At 54.9% G+C, this 23,494-nt stretch overlaps 1 protein-coding gene across 1 annotated transcript; it reads left to right on the forward strand.

Moving 5' to 3' along the window:
• The first annotated feature begins 956 nt into the window (after positions 1-956).
• On the forward strand, positions 957-23,316 carry LOC119094386 (uncharacterized). Its single transcript, XM_037217447.1, has 3 exons — positions 957-986; positions 3,443-4,360; positions 10,004-23,316. The coding sequence occupies exons 1-3, from the start codon at positions 957-959 to the stop codon at positions 10,085-10,087; spliced, it is 1,032 nt and encodes a 343-aa protein (XP_037073342.1). The 3' UTR covers positions 10,088-23,316.
• The last annotated feature ends 178 nt before the right edge of the window (positions 23,317-23,494 follow it).

Below are 23,494 nucleotides of genomic sequence, written 5' to 3' on the forward strand. Positions count from 1 at the left end.
CAGCTCACTGCCATGCAGCACCAGCAGCACCAGCTCACTGACATGCAGCACCATCAGTACCAGCTCACTGACATGCAGCACCAGCAGCACCAGCTCACTGGCATGCAGCACAAGTAGCACCAGGTCATCGACGTGCATGTCCAGCGGCCCGCAATATCGATGCAGTTACATAAGTTAACAATTGTTTGTTTTTACGAAATAAAACGTTCTCTCGCACACCAAGGCATCTAAAGTCAAATCTCGTTATGCGGAGACTTTGGAATAGTTTAAGGCTGTTAATGACATTTGCGTTTAACCACTCAAAATTATAAGGAGCCGACGCTTCACAATTTCTCAAATCGCGTGCTCATTTTACTGGAAATGAAGGGAGAAGTAGACAGGAACACCTAAAAAGGATGCACTAAATTCGAAGCATATTTTGCTCTCGATTCGTTAAGCATCACATGTCATGCTTGCCGTTGTTTTCAAGCACATTACCTTTCTTATTTTGACAATATATCTATCCATGATCTTGGTTTTCCAAGTATAGCAGACATGGATTGGGACTCGCGCTAGCTAAGCACCTAACGAAAATGTCAATAATCACCCTGAATCATCAGAGAACGGAACCATTCACATACGCACTGATCAATGGTGCTGTGTAAACACACCAAATAGGCACGGGCAGATCTGATTTGCCTTATCCCTGGCGTTGAATTTGATCAAAAAAGGAAGACTAGTAAGTAAGGAAGGCTCCACTGATCTTAGGAAGTAAGCAGATGGTTGTTTGACGCATCTTGTCATACTGAGTTAGAGAGTCTTTAATATATCTGAAGATTCAACATGCAGCCCATTTGAATCTGGCTTTTTGGTTCCACATATGGACAAGCGGTGGAGTTCCATCGCTTGCGTTAATGACGTATGCTGGTACCACGCTTTTTGAAAACAATTAGGTTCGTGATACTGCTTTATGAATTATGCTCTGGATCCTGGACCATATAGGACAGGTGGGACATAATATCCTCAAAAGCGTGTCACTCGCAGTCTAAATTGGCAGGTCATAGAGTTGGCCGGTCTTAAAAAGGTATTGACTTAAGCTCAGCGAACTCCCTGAGCTTATTCCCTCTGACCTTCCGCATGGTGTCCAACATGCACACGGATGCGGCTCGTTGCGCTGGTGCGAGCCGCCATCCGTCCGCGCTGTGGACACCAACAAGCACGTCCGCTCTCCCCCCTCGCACCAACCCCCAATTACCACCGCCGGGGGGGGGGGGGGGGCTGCTAGTCTGTATATTGAAACACCCGCCGTGTTTATCATCAGCCGTGTTTTGCACACCGCGCCGTTTATTTCGCGCGCAAACAGAGCGTCCCCGCCGCCTGCAGGCCGGACCGCTGCAGAGGGCGGCGCTACGGCTGTGCTGAGTGACACCGCCGCCCGGTCACGACACATCCGGGAGGCTCCGGGGCGTGGTCACAACGGCCGTCGTCACGCCCTGCTGAGGCGTGGCCGTGCATCTGCGCACTTACACGGCGCAAGGCAGCAGCATGGGCTGGAAGGGCTCAACGCGACGCAGGCACGCGGAAGATTTCCGGTGGGGTGGTGCACTGCGGAAAAATAATGGCGTTGATGCCTTAGCTCTGTCGGGAACACGGGTGCGTTGAGCACGTCGCCATCTAATAGGGTTGCATCCGCAAAGCTCTCCACACCATAGGCTACAACGGAGAATGCGACCTTCTCTAGCCGAACACGACCTGCCACCGACACCGCACTGTACAAACTGTTCACCTCCCTTCCCCGCACTGTCCTCCCAGCCCGGTGTGCGGGTCAGTCGCGCTCACCGCCGCGCCCAGCTCCAGCAAGTAACCTCCGCTTCACAAGCTGCTCGGTCGGCCGGCCGCCGGCGGCCTTGGGGCGCGGCTTTCACGGCGCGGCCCGATGCGCCGTGCACAAACAGCGGACCGCTGTTTGTCAGTTTGTCGTCACGACCCGCTGATTGACGTCAGCGCCAGTCAGGGGCTCTCAAATCGGCCGGGCGCGCCCCAGCCTGCCAGGCGGCCGGCGGCCGGGCTGAAATGTCAGCCGGCTGCGGCGCGGCACGGTGCCGGTTCCGCGCCAATCCAGGCGACGGACAGAGGGGGCGGGAGGTGGGAGGGCCGCGTGGTAACCGGCAGCGATGACGGGCGCGAGTGGCGACCGCAACTCCGCTGACCGCACACAGATGGCGTTGGTGGCGTCACTCAGCTATCCGACGTTATCCGCCGCACTTTTCCGCTGCCTTGGCTTTAAATGGGTCTTGCTCCCGCCTTACAACTGGTCTTAGCTCTCATCCAACCAACCACTTCATATGGTGACGCACACTGGCGGGGGAGGTGTCTGGTGTCCGCATTAGAGAAAGCTACAGCTGCTGATCGTCTCACTCAGCGAGCTGCCCCCCTCCCCCCACACACAGCTCGCGCAAGTCCCGACACACTGATACAAAACGATGCTGTCCCAAACAAAACATAATCCTCGGATAACTAGAGCCACAATACCCAGCTCATTATCGCACCCAAAAACACCGCTCACCCAAACCCAATCCCCTCGCTCGTAGCCTCATCCCCAGCACCCCAGCACGCCGACACCCCCAGCACCCGCCGATGCACCCATCAGCTGACCCGGCCGTCGCCCACTGACCGGTGAAAGTGCCGCGCGCGGTACGGCGGCGCGGCGGCGCGGCGGCGGCGTTTCGCAAGCGCGCCGGCCGCCGCCGCCGCATCCAGGGCCGGAAGCGACGCCCGGCTGTCGTCCGGGCCCGCCTCTGTCGGGCGCGGCGGCCGGCCGACGCCGCACGCTATCGGACGCGGTGTGACCGGGCGGCGAGCACCCGCGACGTGCCACGCTGCCGAGAGCTAGGGCCCAGCGCGCCGGCGCGCGGTGCAGAGGTTCGGTGTGCAGCGCAGCGGTGGTTGGTGCCCGGTGGTGCAGTGAAAAATTGGTGGACGGATGCTGGGTGGAGGGCGGGACGTCTGGCCGCTGTGAATTGTGCGATTTAGTGAGCCCACCGCGCTTGGTGCCCACGTGATCTCGGGTGCATCTGCGAGCGGCGTGTCCGGTACGAGGTTGTTAGGTGGACCGCGGCTCTACCGGGCACAGGGTCACCAGCACCAGGTCAGCGGATCTCCAGCGGGCCCGCGCGCGCGGCCGCCACGCCGCCTGACCTTTGCGCGCGCGTCACGCCGACCCGGGCGCCGCGCCTAGCGGCGGCGCGGCGCCATGGCCAACCGGTCCCGCAAGCTGGGTGCCGCCGGCTGGGCGCCGGCCGACGGCGTGCACCTGGGCGTGCCGGCGGCGCGCTACGGCACCGAGCGGACGTGCGGCGAGCCGGCCGGCGTGCTGCGGCTGCGACTGCGCGAGCTGGTGCTGGGCGGGCCGCGCTGGCGCAGCTCGGACGACCTGGCCGGCCGGCGGCCGCGGCGGCCGCAGTTCCGCCGGCTGCCCGCGCGCTGGACGCACGCGCCCAAGTCGCAGTCGTTGGGCAGTCTGATGCGGTGCGGCTGCGCGGAGGAGGCGGCGCCGCGGCGCTCGGCGCAGCAGCGGCGCGCGGCGTTCCAGCAGCGCGCCGTCGCTGCCCCGGCGCCCGAGCCGGCGGAGGCGCCGACGGAGCCGGTGGAGGGGCCGCTGATGATGCTGGACAGCGCGCCGTCAGTGGTAGTGAGCGACTACAGCCAGGAGGACGGCGGCACAGCGCACCGCGCGCTCGACGACTGGGAGACGACGATGCCACAGGACAGGCGGCTCTCCATCTGCTCGTCCTGCAGCACGGTGAGCTCGTGTGGTCGGGACCTAAGCCAGCGCGGCTCGCTGGTGGACCTCGAGGCCGAGGGCCTAGTGCTCGGAGGTGACGGCCGGCTGGAGCGTGCGCTGACACCCGACCTGCGCCACCACCGGCGCTCACTCGACCTGCACCGGCAGCGCTCGCTGGACCTGGAGCGCTCGCAGGCGCAGGAGCCGTGGCAGCGCTCGCTGGACATAGAGTGGAAGCAGGCGCGACCGCGCGGCTGGCGGTGCGCGCTGGACCTCGAGTGGAGCCCGTCGTTGCACCCGACGTGGCGGCGGACGGCGGAGCCGCCGTGGCGGCAGCCGCGGCTGCCCGCCTGGCAGCCCTCGTTGGACCTGGAGCCGGACCCGCCGCCGCGACCGCCGCGGGTCCCGGAGGTGACCGAGAGCCGCGGCCACACGCTGACGGTGACACAGACGAGCGACGCGGCTGCGCAGGACGGTGATGCGCTGAGGAAGGTGTCTGACTGCTCCTGCAGCAGCGTCAGCACCATCAGCCAGGAGGACGAAGAGGAGGAGCTGTCCACCACCCTCACTGCCAACCAGGGACCCATGAGGAACAAGGTAAGCACGGCAACACAGCGCCAGCAATGCTTGTGTCAGCTTGCTGGCAGGTAAGTCGGGTGAATTTCATTCGAATCCATCGCAGATCTAGCAGACCCTTTAATTCTGCGCAGGCTAGTCACCATACATACTCAAGGGCTCGTTTTTGGCAAGAGTCTCTTGGCCCCCGCACAGCAACGTTCGGTTGCGACGCTCCGGGAGCACGTGACCCATTAAGCCACCGATCGTGCGCCGCCTGACTGGAAATCGCGGGCATGTTAAAGGAACACTCCACCCGTATCTTGAAGCATGCCACGCAAAAATTTCCTCACAGGCTGTTGATGCGATTTCCAACGTTTGTAAGAATATTTTTTAGAAGAGAATTGCTTACGCCAGGTCATCTCTTCGTTACATGGGTTAAGTGGGTGGGCTACCCACGAATCACACGGCATGCGGCCCTTGTGCGCTTGAGAAGTCTACACCCGCGGACGCCCGATATTCAAACATGCAGCGAATTGTGAGCCATTTGGCTCCACACTTATTTCCACCCGCAATGACTTTGGCAACGATAATCAACCTCGACTCACCAGCTAGGGTCTAGCCCTTCTGAAACTGTGCCATGGGCTATTCACACAGCCTGTGCGAACCAAAAACGTTTCATTAGCCATGACTGTCTCATTTTAAGAACGTTAGGCCATTTACGGCTACTGTCAGCAGCTGTCGGCTGGCTGTTAACATATACCCTTGACCGTTGACCCTTGTTCACACATGGTTCGACTAAACCCTTGTCTGCGTCCTTCTGAGCCAAGAAACGATAAAGGCATCCTGGATTATGACCAAGAGGGTACGATCAAGAGAGATGGCACGTTTAGTTACGTGCATTGCGTGGACGTTGTGTGTGTATGTGTCTGTGCGAGTGTGTGTGTGTGTGTGTGTGTGTGTGTGTGTGTGTGTGTGTGTGTGTGTGTGTGTGTGTGTGTGTGTGTGTGTGTGTGTGTGTGTGTGTGTGTGTGTGTGTGTGTGTGTGTGTGTGTGTGTGTACGTGCGTGCCCACGTGTGTGCGTGCGTGCGTGCGTGTGTGTGCGTGTGGGCGAGTGAATGTGCCTGGGTATGCCTTGCGTGCGTGCGTGTGTTGAGAGTGGCGGGTAGTGCTGAAGGTGGTGCAGGGCTGGCTTAAGGCTCATATCGTATTTTGGTTGGTTATTTTGTTGGTGACAGGCGTATCGAGCAAGATGTTGTCGTTTTCTGATGGACAATCACTATTCTTAAAATTGGATCCGCGTTTGCCAAGGACAGCCGCTGCCAAATTAAATGAATCAATGCTATGCATCTACTGCAAAGGGGAATAATCTCGAATAATTATTGCGGTGTACCTGCCCGATATGTCGGTTACGTGTTCGCCATGCAGAATTTACCATTGCTAGTCAACCCATTCTTGGCAGGATGTTTGCCATCTTTCTACTTGAGGGGGAGATAGCGAGCCTCAGGTTTTCGTATTGATTTTTTTCTTAAGCTAGTTAGCCTGAGGTTGAAGTTGAGCTTCTGTAAAACAAACGTCAAAGCAAAATCCGGTAATGTGTGACACGACAATGAATCAGTGACATTGCATTACTTCATGTGGCAACGATGCAAAAGAGACCCAGCACAGGGAGGGGAGGGGGTTGACTTTCTCCCTTTGGCCCGAATTTTTTTCTTTTCACCAAAAATGACTTTGAACAGAAAATAAAGAAATCGCGTGTTATGTGCTCGGAGTGTGCCCCCCCCCCCTCCCTGATGGAATTTTATGGTTCAGGGACACCTGTGGCGTTGACCAACCAGACCCAATGGGGGTGTAAGCCTTGAAACACTATGATGTGCCCGTCGTTCTGGTCAGATGCCCTTTTTCAGATAACTTTTTCGTGGACCTGAACTCACTGCTGATGTATGTATCTTGGCATCGCAGGTCTCTACAAGCTTAAGCTTCAGGCCTACTAAATCTTAACCGGCAAAATCTCAACCGTAAAATCTCAACCCTCTTAACGAAGTGTCTAACCACCGAGGAGGAGGGGTAAATCATACTCCTCAGTGACAAGGTGGTTCGAGTGTTCCTTTGCCAGTTGTAAGGTTTTAGGTTCAAAGCTTGAAACTGCCCGAAACCGTCGAGATCAAGCTTTCATGGGTACGGGTCATACGTGCTCATATCCTTCCCAGGGCCGATGAGTAGCGTCTGACGACTATAGGTCAAAGCTCTAGTTGGAACAGTACTCGCAAATTATCATCACTGACGTGGACAAAACCGCATGATACGCCCCTCAGTATAAAAAGCTAGTTCCTTAATGTGAGCGTTTCCTGCGTATCCAGCAAGCGCAGTGCCATGCCACTGTATCCACCCCATTTCCTAATTCAGCACACCTGCACGCAACTAGACACGGTCACGCGCATGGACGGAGGGCGCTTGCGCGTGGTTGGTCTCGGTACCGGTGATGAGCCAGGATGGCCACCCCGCCGCACAGCTGTCACCACTGTCCCTAATCCCGCAGATCCGAAATGTGGCTGAAGGAGTGCTCACCCATCCCGGAAAATGCCATGTCGAGTTGGCTGTTAGGTAGGAAACCACATTTACCTTAGATCATCCACAGGACATTTCGCTGAAGGAACCAGACCTCACCCGGTCACCTAATCTCCCCGTCACGGCTCAAACTTTCGGAATGCAGCGCAGTTCAGTCTGCTAACTTGAAATCTGATCCACTCACCGATTCGCCCCGCAAATCTCAAATCCAGCTTGATTAAGTGCGCCACATCAGACATACTTTAAAACTGATTCGCACGAAAGCCTCAAGTTTCAGCATATCCCACGTTTTTATTTTTTGCTAGAACGTTGCGCACGTCTTCGCGCACCCTTCTTGTGGAGCGCCGGTGACTACTATTGTCTTGCTAGCGCACAGTGGCCAGGCCATGACCGAGAGTTAAACTCTGGCCCAGGCGTGGAGCCAAGGGCTCTCGTCAACACCCCTGACCTCATGCCATTGGACCGATGTGCCGGGCTCACCAGTGTTTTCCCGATCTATTCGTGTGAACCAGCTTTTGGATGCAATTTGGTCATAATCTGTGTTGATCGGGGTTTTCCTACCCTGCCCTGTCGAATCCACGGATTTAGGCTGGATAATGAAGAGCGCTACACCAGCCGGGAGCTCCCTGTGCCAGGACTCAAGCAGGGAATCTCCTTGACGGTTTGGCAGTTGCCCAGGCAAGACGACGCAGACTGAAAACCGTCTTTGGTCCAAGACCGCAGGGTGCCCTGCCGGTGGTGGTGTCCTGATGTTTGGCTCAGTCGTCTTGCCGACGCTGTCCAGTCAGCCCACGCGTCTCTCGCACAGAAATTCTGGCGGGCGACGTACATTGCTCCATCTAACTGTTGTACAAGTTGATCAGGGCTCTTAACGTGGTCGGTATTGTGTATTACAAATCCAGAGGTCGCTGTGGTAGATTTCCCGCTCCTCCTTTGTGTTCACGAGTTGTGCTGGCGTAGCCGATAGCAGCCTAAAAATGGCCGATGTTTGCTGAGGTGGAGTAATAAACCACCGACTATAAAGTGATCAACCGTGCTCTCTAGGGGTTCGACGGCTGCCAAACGGCGGGAGGCTCGGGTAAAGCCCCCCACATGTGATTTGTATGAAAAGTTCGCCAGTCACTTCATCGAGGAAGCGCCAGCGGAGTGTACAGACTGAAATTATCAGCGTCATCACGGCATGTTCAGTCAAGACGCGCGCTTAGTGACCTGCCATCGTCCTCGGGCATCCTCCACGGGAACTCGGTGGTCTACGAACTCACCCAGATGAGTGCAGTTTCCTGGTATGTGCGGCGAGCTGTGTATTTACGCGATTTAAAAACCGATCTAAATTGAGTTTGACAGTCAAATGCGGGGTGTTGTCGCATTGCGCTTGGCACCACCCACCTCGTGAATTACAGGCTTCGAACACGGGTGACCTATTCACGTCCCCTAGCTTAAAATACCAGCGAGTTTCGTGTTAACAGTGAACCTGTGGGGCCACCAGCGTGGCCTCAAGGTCTTCAGGTCTCTGGAGATCACTGTCGTCAAAAGAGGACGGAAAAGTAAACAGGGGATTGGCGCTAAAACCCGAAAGCTTTTCTGCCTCACTGTTAAGTGGACATCAGTATGTCGGTATTCTAGCGAGATACAAACTCATAGCAATGAGCAAAGTTGGCCTATCAGTATTGACAACGCAGAAGAGCCAGGTAAAACACTTTTAAGTTTACCCAGAAATCCTGCCGAAATTTTACGGACTGATTGCCTCAGCACTGCGAAACAATGATAAATGACCTCAACCATCTTCCTCAGTGCGTTCACAAATTTTAATTTCGCGACATCACTCGAAGGTTTTCTGTAACTGTGTAACCTTGCGAGAACAGCGACCACAAATGTAGTGTCCTTCTCAGCTGGGGGGATGCCAGCCGGCGAACTTCGCCGCCCCCCCCCCCCCCCCCCCCCCTTCTCCCTCGTAACTCACCAGCCTCAAACGGGAAGCACATTAATCCATGGAGAAATTGGACTGGGCCTGATGACGACATAGCTCTAGTCAGTTTTACTTGGCTCAGCCCCTGCTCCAACTGACTTGGCAGCATTACGCCCCTGACATCCGTATAACTGGAACAGGTGCATGACTGACACGGCGGGCCATAAGAGAACCAACGGTTTTAATTTACTTTGGCAACACAAACACTCTCCCCGAAGCCAGCGTTTGAGTCGCTCGGGCTTCCCGTCAGACCTTGCATCCATCATCTGAAGTTCAGTGGCGAGCTTGAGGTCGGTTGCGCCCGCCAGCTGGGCGGCAGACTCGGCGGCATCACAGCTGACCCTGGCCAGCGCCCAAGTGGTGCAGGTGCGGCGCGCGGGCCACGGACGGGTCCACGAACTCGGGGCCATTCCGTGCGGGATGCTGCCGGTGCGAGCACCCGCCCTGAAGACGGCCGCCGAGCCAGAGGTACACCTGATCAGAGCCGGCGTTGGCGATCCGTCGTGGTTAGTCCGTAGTCCTCGGTGGAGATTACGCCTGGCTTTGGCATGTAGGTGATGTGAGGCATCAGCGTGCTCTTTTGCTCGACATGCTTAAAGTTGCAGCTTTCTGCAGAGATAGTCGGCACCTCGTTTGGATTGAGGACTGAATGGTTTCACGCGACACCCTGAAGTCACATGCGTGCTGAATTTCAGAAACGAGGACTAGGCTATCTCTGAAAAGTGTAGAATTTTAATTCCTGAACTGATTCGAACGTTGTTGGTTGTGTTCTTGTGGGGCACTAGCAGCCTGCGTCTTAAAGTTCGAAGCATGCAGCAGCACCGCAACAAAAATCTCCATGCAATCGCTTCGGCTTCATTGCGTATTCCGCCATGGATCTGTCTGGCATACCAATGCATACTTGTTTTAACGATTATTTAAGCTTTCAGGTACCGCGACTGCATGGCCATATAGCGTTCATGCGCGATGCATGTTTGCTTCACATTTACAATAATCTAAATGCGATTTGTCCGCCCACTACCTGGACCCTCGCGTCGCACTTATTGCTGCCATGCTAATGTGACAATCACTCACACGAGCCACTGCGCAGGTGCGCACATGCACACACGAGTCGCGGCCGGCCTGGCCTGACGCCCGCACTCCTGCGCAGCGATCCGAGTCGGGCGGACGGCATCACCTGACGCAGGCGCAGGTGCGCACATGCCCCACACGAGTCGCGGCCGGCCTGGTCTGACGCCCGCACTCCTGCGCAGCGATCTGAGTCGGGCGGACGGCATCACCTGACGCAGGCGCAGGTGCGCACATGCCCCACACGAGTCGCGGCCGGCCTGGCCTGACGCCCGCACTCCTGCGCAGCGATCCGAGTCGGGCGGACGGCATCACCTGACGCAGGCGCAGGTGCGCACATGCCCCACACGAGTCGCGGCCGGCCTAGCCTGACGCCCGCACTCCTGCGCAGCGATCTGAGTCGGGCGGACGGCATCACCTGACGCAGGCGGCGGCGCCGTTCTTGCCCACAGCTGTGCGAGCCTCGCTAGCCAATCTGCGTGATATTAGCCTGATTATCGTCGTGATTATAGCAGGTTCGCTTGGCTGAGGGGCTTCTCTGACGGCCGTCAGCTGGTCTAAGCGCCTTTTTGGCGCTGATCTGCCGAAATGTGCTCGCCCACGACAGCGGCTGCGTGGGTCGGCAAGCCGCTCCCAAATTACCGCGACTCAGTCGCACAGAGGCTGCGGTCGTGCGCCGACAAGGCTCTGTCAGAGGCTGTACACGTCCGGGGTGCGTTGCGCGCGCCTGGCGGCACGTCGTCGGTCGAATACGGGCGGCCTGTTTTCGTCAGGACCGCCGACGGAGCGACAGCAGTGGGCCACAGCGCCAACTCCTCTGAGTGTATCCCATACCTTGTTCTGGACGTGCGGGAACGCATACTCGATCGGCGTGGACCCCGGAACACAGATCTGTCCGGCTGGCGGGGAGCCTGGGACGAGTGGCGTGCGAGGACTGTGATTCATCTGTGTATTTCGGGCGTGGCCCCCGCTCCCCGCCTCCGCACGCCTACCCGCCAGTGCCGAGCCTCGGACCTATGTAATAACGCCCAGTGCGACGACGCGGAAATCATCGCCAGTGTGAAGCGGCGTCGTTTGCCGGAGCGAAGCGGTGTCGTTTGACGGAGCGAAGTAGGCGTCGTTTACCGGAGCGGAGCGGTGCTGTTTGCCGGAGCAACACGGTGTGGTTTGCCGGAGCGAAGCAGCATCACCTGGCCAGTGTCGAGTGACATCATTTTCTAGTGTGTCGCTGCGACATTCACGGGTGCGACCCGCGATTCTCACGCCGCGGCGCTGCGACACGCCGCGCCACCGCCTCCCCCGAAGGCCTCACGTCCGCCGCCGCCGCGAACTCCGCGCCTCCGCCTCGGCCGAGTGGGCCGCTGCGGGCCCGAACGTCAGTCCGGCCCAGAGCCGGCCGTGACGTGACGTGGGCGGCGGTGACGTGACGTGGGCGGACGGGAGACAGCGATGGCCGGCCCGGGGGCGGGCTACGAGTGCTTCCGAGGCGGCCTGATGTCGGCTCACTCGTCCATGGACTACGGCGACGCCTCGAGCGACGACCTCAGCTCCGAGTGGGAGATTGAGCCCGAGTTCGGACAAGGCCACCGGAAGGTACCCAGGGCGTTATACATTGCAGCCCAGTCTCCCTCCAGCGTCATATCCGGATTGTCACCAGCAACGTGAGCAGGACGTGGTGGGAGGACTCCGGCCACATCCTGCTTTCGTTGCTGGTGACTTCCGGATGTGACGAGGAGGGGAAATACATTCAGCTGCGATGAGCATCCCGGTGGCTGGGAGTGAAAGCGTAGGTTAGGCTCAGATCCGCGTGAATGGAAAAACACGAAATGTAGGACACAAAGAGGACGCTTCCCTCGCTGTGGATATGCTGGAGGATATGCTGCACTTCTGTCGAATTCTCTTGATACCGGTTATTTGTGAATGCACTCCTGTTATCTAAGGCGGACTTCTGGGCCGAAATAGCGACGGACAGTGGCCAGCCGCAACATTTATGTGCTGTGCTTGTAAGGTAGTAATGACGGTCAACATCAAATCAGGTTTGCTTGAATTCTAGCCTGCCTGAAACTTTGGGCAAAACATATACAATAACCGTTAATAATTTAAAATGTTGGTTATCCAGCTTTAAAGTCGGACCCCGTATATGTTATGCGAACTGCACGCTAAGACTATCGATCATATAGACTTGCATAACGAGAGCAGAGCAATTAACGTGCCTAGCCCCCCTCCTCTGAATGATCCACAAATGTGAAAAGTCCATACAAAAGATAGCAAACGGTCGCGCCGGCTTGCTCTGATGTGTCGCTCCGCCGCTGCTTCAAGTGAACACACTCGTTCATGTTTCGTTCATCAAAACACAGACAATAGAAAATCCGATTTTTCATGTCGCTTGTCTGCTATATCGATAAATTCTTTTGTATCTCGCTTGTCCATATCAGCGTTTGACAGCTTTACTGCCAAGCATGCCACTGGTCGCTGCGCAGAGGCACCGTCACATGTCCGGACGGGTGGACGGCGGTTGGCCAACGTGGAACGATTAGCTACGCGACAGCCTTTCAAGGCAATCGCCAGCTGACAGGCCCTGACTGCTGAGATGGTTTCCTGCGTGCTCCTTCGGAAATTCAGATCAAGTCAGCCGTCCTTCCGGGGATCCGAAGCGGCACATGCCCGCTAAAGGCTTCCATCGCTATGTTGTTAAGCTCGTACGTGGTTCAGGTATGCTTTTTGATTCGTAGTTGGGGCCGTAGCTACCACCGGGTCGTTGGTGCTCATATTTTGCAGAAAGTTTGGGAAGAATGGCTATTTTTGTGCTTGGGCGATACCAAACACGTCGGAATCCATGGCATCACGGCAACTTTCAATACGTGCTCGCAGCCCCCGCCTTCGGGGATTGGTTGCCTGCATGACAATTAGCGGAGCATTTGGCGATTGCAAATCCTATAATAAGCATTCTACATAATTTTTCAGGATATTTCCATGGATTTGTTTCGTGTTGCAGTTCTCATTGTGCTGTTACGTGGCGTCTACCTACCTGTAACTGGTGTCTACCTGACCTAACCCACTATTTTATAATTAATTGTACCCCGTTCATCTCAGTCGACTTAAAACGTCCAGTGCCAAGTATGTTTGCATTTGACGTGTGCAGCAAAGCTTTTTTTGGCTAGATGATGTGAACATCAAAATGGACATTCTCGCAGCTCCGTGCCATCTTCTAGCCGCGATTCAGCTCCCTCGCATGGCACGCGGCTGCTGCTCCAGTCCGAGGCACGCGAGCGGGACGGTTTTGGCACTCTTACCACACCGCCCTGCGGCCGTTTGCGGCCGCGCGGCGATTACGGGGTGTCATTATGGTCACACCGATTAAAAGGAAACCACTTTAATGGAGTAAGCGAGGGAAAGGAGCGGCGCGGCGGTCATGGGCGGCGCCAGTCGCGAGCCCGCTGTGACTGATCCATGTCAGGCGGGATTGGAGCCATCCGCCAAAATATGATGAATCGGAGCAAGCGCGAATTTCGAAACAGCCTACACCTGACTGGCGCCAATAAGCGTCAAACTTTGTGGAACGCGGGCCCTGCGCCCGTCTGTGCATGAATAACGGTGTTCAAGTTGTCGGCGAGTCGGGCTTTGACGCTCCAAACGAAGTCGGAAACTTCGCCCAATAGCAGTGCGGTATCGCAGATCGAGCGTGTATCCCAATCCCTCATTTTCTCACAAAGTTTTTGAGAGCTTGTTGTGGATATGTTTATTTGTCGCGCTGCACTGAAGTTTGGGTCACGTTGTGTTCGGGCGCATGAATCAGGTGTTACGACCTTCAACGTCTATCCAACTCGCTACACAGAATGCCGTTGCATGTTGGCCACCTGCTCCCTTGACGTGGGCTGCATTTTTGCCGACTCCATGACCGTTATTCTGCCTGTTCTGCTGCGCTGTCATTGTGCAGCCATGCTGGCACCAATTCAGCTGGCTCTGCGACGGATTTCCGCATCGTGCCAGTGTGCGCCCCGCCAAGACGCCTCTGTTCCTGCACGGCTGATAACCGCTCGTAGGGCAGGGATATTCCCTAGCATAGGTCACAATGGCGCGTATAAGGCGCACGGGGTTATACGAAATTGTGTGAAGTTCATGCAGGATAAGCGACGGTGGGCGCCCGTTTGTGCCAGCTGCCAATTGTCAATCCGTGAAGATTAGTAATCTCCTACCAGCGACCGGTCCAGCAAGAGGCTCCAGGCAATGCCACTTTCATGCATCGTGTAATCTCTTCTGTGTCGTTGAGGTCTTGAGATCAGCGTTAAATGTACGTGGCCTCAAAGATGACGTCATGCAATCATCCCTGCGGCTTAACAGGGCAAGGATATTACCGGATACATGCCGGTAACACTGTGCGCACCTGCACAGAGTTTGCGCATACGCCAGGCTCTGTTGTTTGAATGTCCAGGTTGGGGGAAGTGCTGTGAGGAATCCACCTTTTAAATGATGGTATGGATGTGCAGTTATGTGTCCGTGTCCATCAAGGCCTCGAGAAACCAATGCTCCCAAATGACATGATGAAAAGCGAAGTAACGGGACGAAGCAAAGACAGTCCCTTCAAGTGGCGTCCAATGCCTGCGCGGTTAGACTAAATGAACACAGAATCCGGGCGTTAACCCGGAAACCAGTTTGATCCGGTATGCAGATGCAGTGCGGACTCGGCACGCCGGTTTGCATCAGCCCATTTCCTCGCAGTTTGCGCCGAAGCCACAGACGGTCGGGCCACCTCGCGACCGCCTCCGGATTCTTCACTCGATCGTTCATGGAACGCAGCTGGCTGTGTCGCATCCACGCGTTGCACGTGGCAGAACGGCCGGCACGTGGCGCTGGTTCACCGGCGCGGCGGGCGTGCGCCGTTCGTGGTCGCCGGTCAGGTGGCTAGGTGGGTGTGGACGGGGGGCGCACAAGACAGGGCGTCGCGGACACCCGGCCACCGTCGCAAGGCAAGGCCATCCGGCGTCGAGATCCAGACGACGGGCCTATGTCGTGTTGAATCGGTCGCGTTTTGGCGCTGCGGATCGGGTATCGTGACACAGCTGTTGAGGTTGTCACGCTCGGCGGTCTCGGTTGCCGGGGCCGATCCCTAAACGTCGCAGCGGTGTCACCACTTTTGGCGAAGCATTGCGGTTGGTTTTGATGTGCGAAAGTCGCCAACGGGCTGCCAACTGTACCGCTGATTCACGTTGGCGACAGCTTAAGCATTCTGCACTGCGTTCTGCCGGCGTGGTTGGCGAACGTTGTGCTGCCAGTCACCACGTAGTCCATCTTTCACTCTTGCATGCGTTCGGTGACCTGAGGTCTTGCGTTAAGCGCTGCTTATCTAACTGCTTAACTAGTTAAGCGCTGCTTAACTTAAACAGTTTTGTTAGAGTCGGTTCCCAGCCGCTTGCCACCGCCTTAACAATGATATTCCCTTCCCGAAAGACTTGGCCGTAGATAAAGCAGCCCATGCATATGTCGCGGAAAGACGGAGACCGCCCATTCCCGGAGACTGGTCTTAACCGGACAACCCGCGGACTGCCCCACTCCGAAGACTGCCCCGCCCAAGAGACTGCCCCACCCCGGAGACTGCCCCGCCCGGGAGACTGCACCACCCCAGAGGCTGTCCCACCCCGGACTTGCGCCATCCGTCCCGATATTTTGTTTCGTTAGATCGCGTTTCACCTGTCGCGCCAGATTATTTCCACAAGTGTAGTGCTGAGTATACGCACGTCGTTCATCGAACACTGGGGCCTGCGATAACCGAAGCTTGTCCTTGACGGAAACCCTGCCCGCCATGTACAGAGTCGCGCCTGCCGGGTCCCTCGGGTCTTTTGGAGACTCTGGCCGACCATGTACAGAGTCGCGCCTGCCGGGTCCCTCGGGTCTTTGGAGACCCGGGCCGGCCATGTACAGAGTTGCGCCTGCCGGGTCCCTCGGGTCTTTTGGAGACCCGGACCGGCCATGAACAGAGTTGCACCTGCCGGGTCCCTCGGGTCTCTGGAGACCCGGACCGGACCCGCGGCCTGTCCGATGCTGAGCAACCCGGCGGCCAAGGGCAAGCAGCTTATGGCAGTGGGCAGCGGGCCCACTCTAGCTCGGCGCTGGCTGGAAGGCTTACGCCGTCGCTCGCGGCACGTTTGCTGGCCCGAGGTCACCGCGAGCCGCCGGTGGAGGACTCGTGCCGTAGGCGGTGCAGTGTAGGAGTGCGGTGTGCAGTGGGTGGTGCAGTACGGTGTGCACTGCGCGCCCACACCGTACACAAGTGCACAAACCGGTGCCGCCCGCGCAGCCCTCCGCTTCGCGCAGCGTGAGCGTAATTGAAATAATAAATCGTTGCATTGTTTGGACTAATGGCTCCAGAAGCGTCTCGAATGAGCCTCTTCATCATCGCTCCACGTTCGCTGACTACAAAAGCTACTCGTTAGTTAACTAACCGGCAGGCTTTGGATACTTTAAATCGTTCATGACCGGCTTTGTTTCACTGCTGCTTCTTTTTATCAGGCGGTTTTATCTCTGGCAAGATGCGCTGCACCCGAGATCTAATTGCACATGTGTAATTTATTTAATGGAGGCGATGTCGTCATTGCTGTGGACGCTGCCAACAAGCCCTCGCGTGCCATAGCATCCGCCTTAGCCAGCGCTGCAAATGTAAATATCGGCGGACGTTTATTTCTCTCGCCCAGATACCATCACAACCGACATCATCCTTTTCACTGCCCGACTTTATAGGTGTTCTTTCGCACTTGGGTGCAGCCGTATTCTCACTCCTTGTGTAGAAGGGGGAGGGGGGTGCTGGCAGACGGGTGTAGTCAAACCAGCTGCTGAACGATGAGGTATTCCGAAGACGAACGGCTGTGAGTTAATACGCTGTATTCTCGATAACGTTGCTTTGCCGACAAAAAAGCCGGGAGCTGACTTTGACAAGTACTTGCTGTGCAGACAATGCTTCTCAAAAGCAGCTATTGACTCAATGTACTCACTCACCATAAACTCACATAAACTCATAAACACAAATAAATTCATCACATAAATTCGCCATCCACCCATCCATTCAAAACTTCAATCCCATTTGTCATCACGGTTGCCTCCATCGCTCCAGCGGCGATGGCATGCCGCTGGCGATTACGACCGGTCACCGGCCCCCGGCCGTACCAAGCGGACCGACAGGCCACGCTGGCCGATCTTCGATGCGTGCGCCAGCTGACCGCTGCTGGCCGATCTCCGATGCGCACGTCAGCTGGCCGCTGCTGGCCGATCTTCCATGCGCACGCCAGCTGACCGCTGCTGGCCGATCTTCCATGCGCACGTCAGCTGGCCGCTACTGGCCGATCTTCGATGCGCACGCCAGCTGGCAGCAGCGGCCAATGTGCCGCCGATGATATCACAGCACGGCACGGTGGACAGGTCGCAGGAGGGCGCACACCAGACTCTGCCAGCGGAGGTGATGCCGCCGCATGACTCCCGCGCAGTTGATGGCCGAGACGGGGGTCTGAATACGGGTGTCGTCCCCGCCGCGTGAGATACACTGGGCGGTCCTGGGGAGTGGGTGCGGGTCTAATCGCGATCTATTCGCTTGCCACGTTCCGAGGCACGGCTCACCTCTGGTTTTTGTGTGCTCTCATGTTCCATTGTGCTTAGCCATTCACCGCTTCGAGTTGAACAAACGTTCGCAGAAGCGTAAACGACCTTTCTGCCCACCGCCCACTCTGGGGGTATGGGCGGAATACATGTATCAGTACGAACCAAGCAGCAGTTGAAACGAATCGCGCATATGGCCCGCTGAAATGCTATGATCTATCAGATAAAACCCATGAATATCGCTCGGGAACGCTCGTCACTGTATCTTGCCTCCGTCTCAACCAACGAGATCTTCATACCCCTGTTTTCCATTGGCTGCTCTGGCGTGCTTATACTGGATTTGGCATAGACGGCTGCGTCTGTGCTAACATGCTTTGTCTGGCGGTTGAGGTTTGGAAGGGCTCGCAGTCATGTTAGCGGCCATTTAATTCGACCGCAGCTGGCCATGTTGGGACCAAAGCGTGCTTCCTGGATGCCATAACCGTTATTGTCGTCATCAGGCCAGGGTTTTGCAGAGTTATCATCGGGATCTCCAGTTTTACCTCATCAATGACCGCGCGAATGTCATGTGTTACCTGAATCCATGCCAAGCGCGCGATCACGGTTGATAAGTGCATGGATGGTGCGCGTGATATGACAGGTGTAGCAGTGGTCACACCAACTTCCATGGAAATGGCTACGTCCTAATCGTCGTACAGTTAAAAGATGGCCGTTCTGACGGGTTTTTAACGCCGACATTTTCCAGACCTGAGCAAAGGTGCTGCTCCGGCGACTTAAACGCGCGATAAAATCGTGCTGTGGTCTTTTCTAACCAAACAGTAGGCGGCTTCTAAAGGCGATTGTGAGTGCTGCCGAACGGACCCGTTCTGAGACTCCTCGGCAGAGGTGGCTTTTCGGCATAATCCCGCGGCTTCGTTTGTGCTTGATCGCTCGCTGCAGCCCGAGCCCAGCTTCATCTGATAACGTGCTGGAGATGCTCATCGCGGCATCTATCAGACTGCGGTCAGCGCATGGGCATAGCACTGCTCGTGGCTGTGACGCCGGAGCTCTGGAGCGCTGCGGCATGGACGCGACGTCACCTGTCCGCCGCTCGGTAACGCCGAGCTCCCCAGACCGCAGACACGGCGTCTGGGTTCATCTCAGTCAGTGTGGCTTAGTGGCAGCAGCTGCGTCGTGTTCAATGCATACGTTGGCGGGGAACTCGAGAGGGGTGACCATCTGCTGAGGGCGGCATTTTGTTCATGTTGGCTGTCGGAGCGCAATTTTGCGGTGGGAACTAGTACAAGAAAAGGGTGCGCACTAGGACATCTCTAATTCGTCCGTCGTTCACTTGTCAATGAATGGATTATTTAATACGAGGGACTTTGATGGCGTTTCGTAAGGGCTTATTTTGCCTGCGCCTGGCGTTCTTTGAATCGGCATGTCGGCATCCGGCAATCGGTTGTACGTGAGCGCACACGCGGCCTGAGGGCTGTGCAGGAGAATTAACGTGGCGCTGATTCAAGTCAAATAGAAAAGTCAAGTCAAGCCCATAGGACTAGCATACGCCTCGAGCGTTTTGGTGCATGTTTCTACGAGCGGCAGGTAATTATCTGAGATGTAGCGTGCCCTTCGATGTTATCAGTCGCGGGACACTCAAGCATATACCTTCGTGGACCATGTGTGCGTACGAGTAATACATCTATGGCGGTGTGTATTGAAGCAGTGGACAAACTCGCACCCTCATCCCGCTTCGGTTCTCAGGTGCCGCGGTCTGACGCAGTCCGCCACGCGTTCACGCACCCCGATTAGACGCAACCCGACCGCTATCTGCGCAGCGACAGCTGTCGGTGGGGGACGATAACCCAAGCGGCACTACTGCCCTTTGCCAGTGAATCTGATTTGGACGCCAGTGGGCAGACGACTGTCTGCTCCGAGTAGGCACCCGTCTCCACATGATAAAGGCACTCTAATGAATGGTGTTGTGCCGCACTGTGCAAACATGCATCGCTATTTCCGATTGGCCAATAGACGGCACATGACGTCATTTCCGTTCACACGTCCGCGGCAGTTTGATCGTTCACCACACACCAGCTCTGTCCTTTGCCGTAATTGTCCATTTCCTCAAACGCGAGTTTCGGATGTTGTCCCAGCAATGTTGCTTCATTCACAACCGTTAAATCACGGTGTTCCGCTTGGATTCGCCGTGCATCGCATCAAGGGCGGATGGAGCTGTGAGTCTTGGGCTAGACCAGCCTCCCATTCCTGCTCAAATTACCCCAAAACCAAGCTTTATTAAGAAACTTATGCATCGTACAGTTATGGTCATACAGAACGTTTCACGCGCCGTGAAATCCATCCATTTTCCTCATCCACGCACCAGTCTGCATCCTCGCGACGCCACACTTATCCGGGGCCAGCTGCGTGCATCAGCCGTGAGTTTACCCCGCCCTAGCGGCCGCTTGTACCCCGAAGAGGGATTTTCTATAAGGGCGAAGTATCAGATAAGGACTCGCAGGTGCCCTCGGCCTTTTCCCACCATTATCCGCTCCCCTTCATCCCATTGCCATGAAATGGTCACGAATGGCCGGAATGGCTGTAATGTCACGTATAAAAACGTGTTGTCGAAAGACTGGCATGATTATTTTACTACTGTGTCCACCGATGACGTTGCTTTGTTTCGGTTATTTGGTTGCTCGAATTAGAGCCTTCTCGGCCAGTCATGACCTTTTCAGGGCTATGGGATGAAAGAGAATGGGCAACGGTGGGGCAAGACTGCATACACTTGGGGAACCATCCGCCGCGGCTCGCACAGGGAATCCGTCTGCTGGTGTGCTCGACGCTCGGACGGGGGTCCCCAACTTAGGTCCGCTCATGGCTGGTGCACGCATGCGTTGCCCCGGACAAACGTGGCTCCGCCAAGAAGTAGTAAAACGCGAGAACGAGGATACAAGGGCGGATGATGTTTGCAGACAGCAGCTATGGCAGGTAGTCAATTTCTCCATCTGTGGCGTCAAGGGCTCATTGGTCCTTAAAATAACCTGAATACGTTTAACGTACGGATACATATCCATAGCAACCCAGAAAGTTTCTGACACCTTCGAGCTTCGAACCTGCGTCTTGCGGTTTGTAGGCCTGCGCTCTACAGACTGAGGCAATGGAAACATATAAAATTAGAACTAACTCTCGACAATGGCCGGAGAAAGCCGGACCGAGAGGCTGGGCGAAAGGCAGCTCTATTGACGATGGCAATGGTCCGATTACATATCTAACTCAAATGTTGTTCCCTTTGCTAAATAAATGATGCCCCAGGGACGTAATTTTTAACGTCCCGCGGGGACGCGTTAGCCTCGTGGGGCAGCCTCTAACACTTCAACGTGCCGCTCGCGACAGAGGGGACTTGCATGAGACAAAGCGACAACGTTCGCAAAAAGAACCAACCCGACGCGCCATGCTACCCGATTCAGATCTCAGCGCATTGCAGGGCATCCAAATCCCAAGCACGGCATCGGCTCAGGGAGCACGCGTTGCATGTAACCCGCGGCCGTGACGTAGGTGGCCGGTGCAATCCGAGCGCCGCGGTGCAAGCCGAGCGTCGCGGTGCAACTGGAGAGCAGGTGATTGTCTGATGACGTCAGCGGCGGCCAGCTGATTGGCTGATGACGTCAGCAGGGGCCCGGCGCAGCGAGCCGATGCCTGACGGGCCGCGACAGGTGTCCTCCTGTCGAGGTCTGAGTCAGGTGGGGCGTCCCGCGGCAACACCTGGCTGACGAGGCGCGGCTCGGCCGGGGCGGGAATTCTACTAAAGACAATGTCGGCACGCTACCGCTCTCCACTGTTACGCTCTACGCGGTTACTGACAGATGTCCATCTCTCATCTGCTGGCTTGCCTCTAAGCCCATCTGCTAGACGCGACCATTTCGTGCTTGAACAGTGAAAACCCCCTATCCAACTGCCGAGCTTCCCCGCTGCTCTTTGTCCTAGATGCCAAGCCTCATTACGTATCTTAGATAAGATAGTTTTTACCATGCGGGATGAACGTTATCAAGGCGTGGCGACACACTTCGACCTATGGAGTCGTTAGCGAAGATAAGCACACGTAGCTGTTTGCTCAGAATGCTGCTTAAATTATTTCCACCATGCCCATGCGTCTATACGCGGTAAGTTGTCGATCTCACAACCCAAGCTTTTGAGCATAATCCTCCGAACATTCAGCTGAAATGGAAAAGCTGCGTGTGCCCACTTTCCTCGAAATTGCATTGCACCGGTCGGTAAACTACACTGGAACTCTGCGTCATCCCCGACCTGATCACACCACTGCTTGTAAGGCCATGCTATCAACAGCTAATCTTTGACTATTAATCTGCTATGCGATTAAAGGCGATCAAAGCTGTGGTTCAAAAGTATGGTCTGAAATATTTCTGAGGTCGTATAGCAAACGTAGCAATATTCGATAGGCAATAGCTAAATGCGTTATTATCTCAACGCCTAGGTATATATTAAAGGGTATGCATAGATTATTGGGCACCTAACTTTCTACACTCCGGTAACGTTCTTTCAAAGAGCTCCCTGCGCGTGGCCGGCTTCCTCCAGCTTCGAGCACGCATAAAACGATGCTATCTCTCTCCGTCCTTGCCAAAGCTATTAGCATTTAGTACATTGGATTGCACGATATCTGTAATCAAGAAAATTATGTCTTATACTGTCGTAAAATTGACGCATGGTGACATCAGAGGTGAGTTTTAGTTAAAGCTACAAAGAGCAATATGGACAGTTATTTGATTTTCTGAACTTCTCACGGTGTAGGGCGCCTGTTTGGTTCATTAAACACGTATCAAACAGTGCGGCTTGCTTAAACCGTCTGTTACTCTTTCACCGTCGACGTAAGTTGGTCGATTCCATGACAGGTCAGAGGTCGGAAAGCTAAGCCAAAGATGGGACAATCATTGTCATTTTCATTACAACATGCTGTGCCAAGCAGGAAGTTGCTAGTATTTATATTTCCTCAGTACCCGAAGCTGTGTACCAGCCAACACTGTCGGGCGCGCCATTTTTGTATTTTTGGCAAATATCTTCCAAGCAGACACCCACATTCATATTTCGAACATTACTCTTAACTGCGCGCCAACCATGGACGTTAACGAACTTCTTGAACTTATTTTGCATGCTTGCGATATTTCAGGTCGATGCCAAAACGTGACCAGGTGAATTGGAGATGTGAAACAATTCCGAAATATTTAGACATCTAGATGGGCGTATTACGCAATCAGTGTGGTCTGGGAGCCAGAAATGCAGGTCTCCGTCCCTGCACTCAGCTGCTGAACACGTCATTTGCAATACACCAGCAGTTGTGGGCCATTATGGAATGCTGAAAAGTGCTGTCGTGTTCGGAGGGGGCCGTAGAGCCGTTTTGCTAAGTTTATGAGTATCATATAACAAAACATGTTGATGTACATCTTGCGTACATATCACAGCCTTTTTTGAAATTGGCATTTCAAATACAATATTTTGTACACTTTCAAAATGTTTACATAAGTTTAGCAGTATCCAAGGGTGCACTTTGCTTGAAACGCAGGCCATGATTATAATGATCAGGTAACTATGAATATTCCGGGAGACAGACGCATTTAAACGGTTTTTTGAATTTGCAATGAAATTAGTAATTTGATGACATTTAACTTATTATATGGCGACTGATGTTGACAATTCCTGAGAACAAATTTGAGTAAAACTTAGGGTAATTTTATTTGTTCGCTGTATGTCCGAACCGGATGCAATGGAATGTTAATATACATGCATGTATATATATATATATATATATATATATATATATATATATATATATATATATGTATGTATGTATGTATGTATATATATATGTATATATATATATATATATATATATATATATATATATATATATATATATATATATATATATATATATATATATATTGGAGCCCATTGATTTCAGAACAATGCCTTGCAGCAGTGTAGCACTACCATTTCA

Source organism: Pollicipes pollicipes, unplaced genomic scaffold (assembly GCF_011947565.3).
Source record: "Pollicipes pollicipes isolate AB1234 unplaced genomic scaffold, Ppol_2.1 Scaffold_4002;HRSCAF=4701_pilon_pilon_pilon, whole genome shotgun sequence".
Taxonomy (NCBI): domain Eukaryota; kingdom Metazoa; phylum Arthropoda; class Thecostraca; order Pollicipedomorpha; family Pollicipedidae; genus Pollicipes; species Pollicipes pollicipes.

Coding starts and splice junctions, on each gene's coding strand:
- LOC119094386 (XM_037217447.1), top strand. CDS start 957: ATGCTCTGGATCCTGGACCATATAGGACAG. Junction 987..3,442: donor TCCTGGACCATATAGGACAG/GTGGGACATAAT, acceptor CGGCGGCCGCAG/TTCCGCCGGCTGCCCGCGCG. Junction 4,361..10,003: donor AGGGACCCATGAGGAACAAG/GTAAGCACGGCA, acceptor ACTCCTGCGCAG/CGATCCGAGTCGGGCGGACG.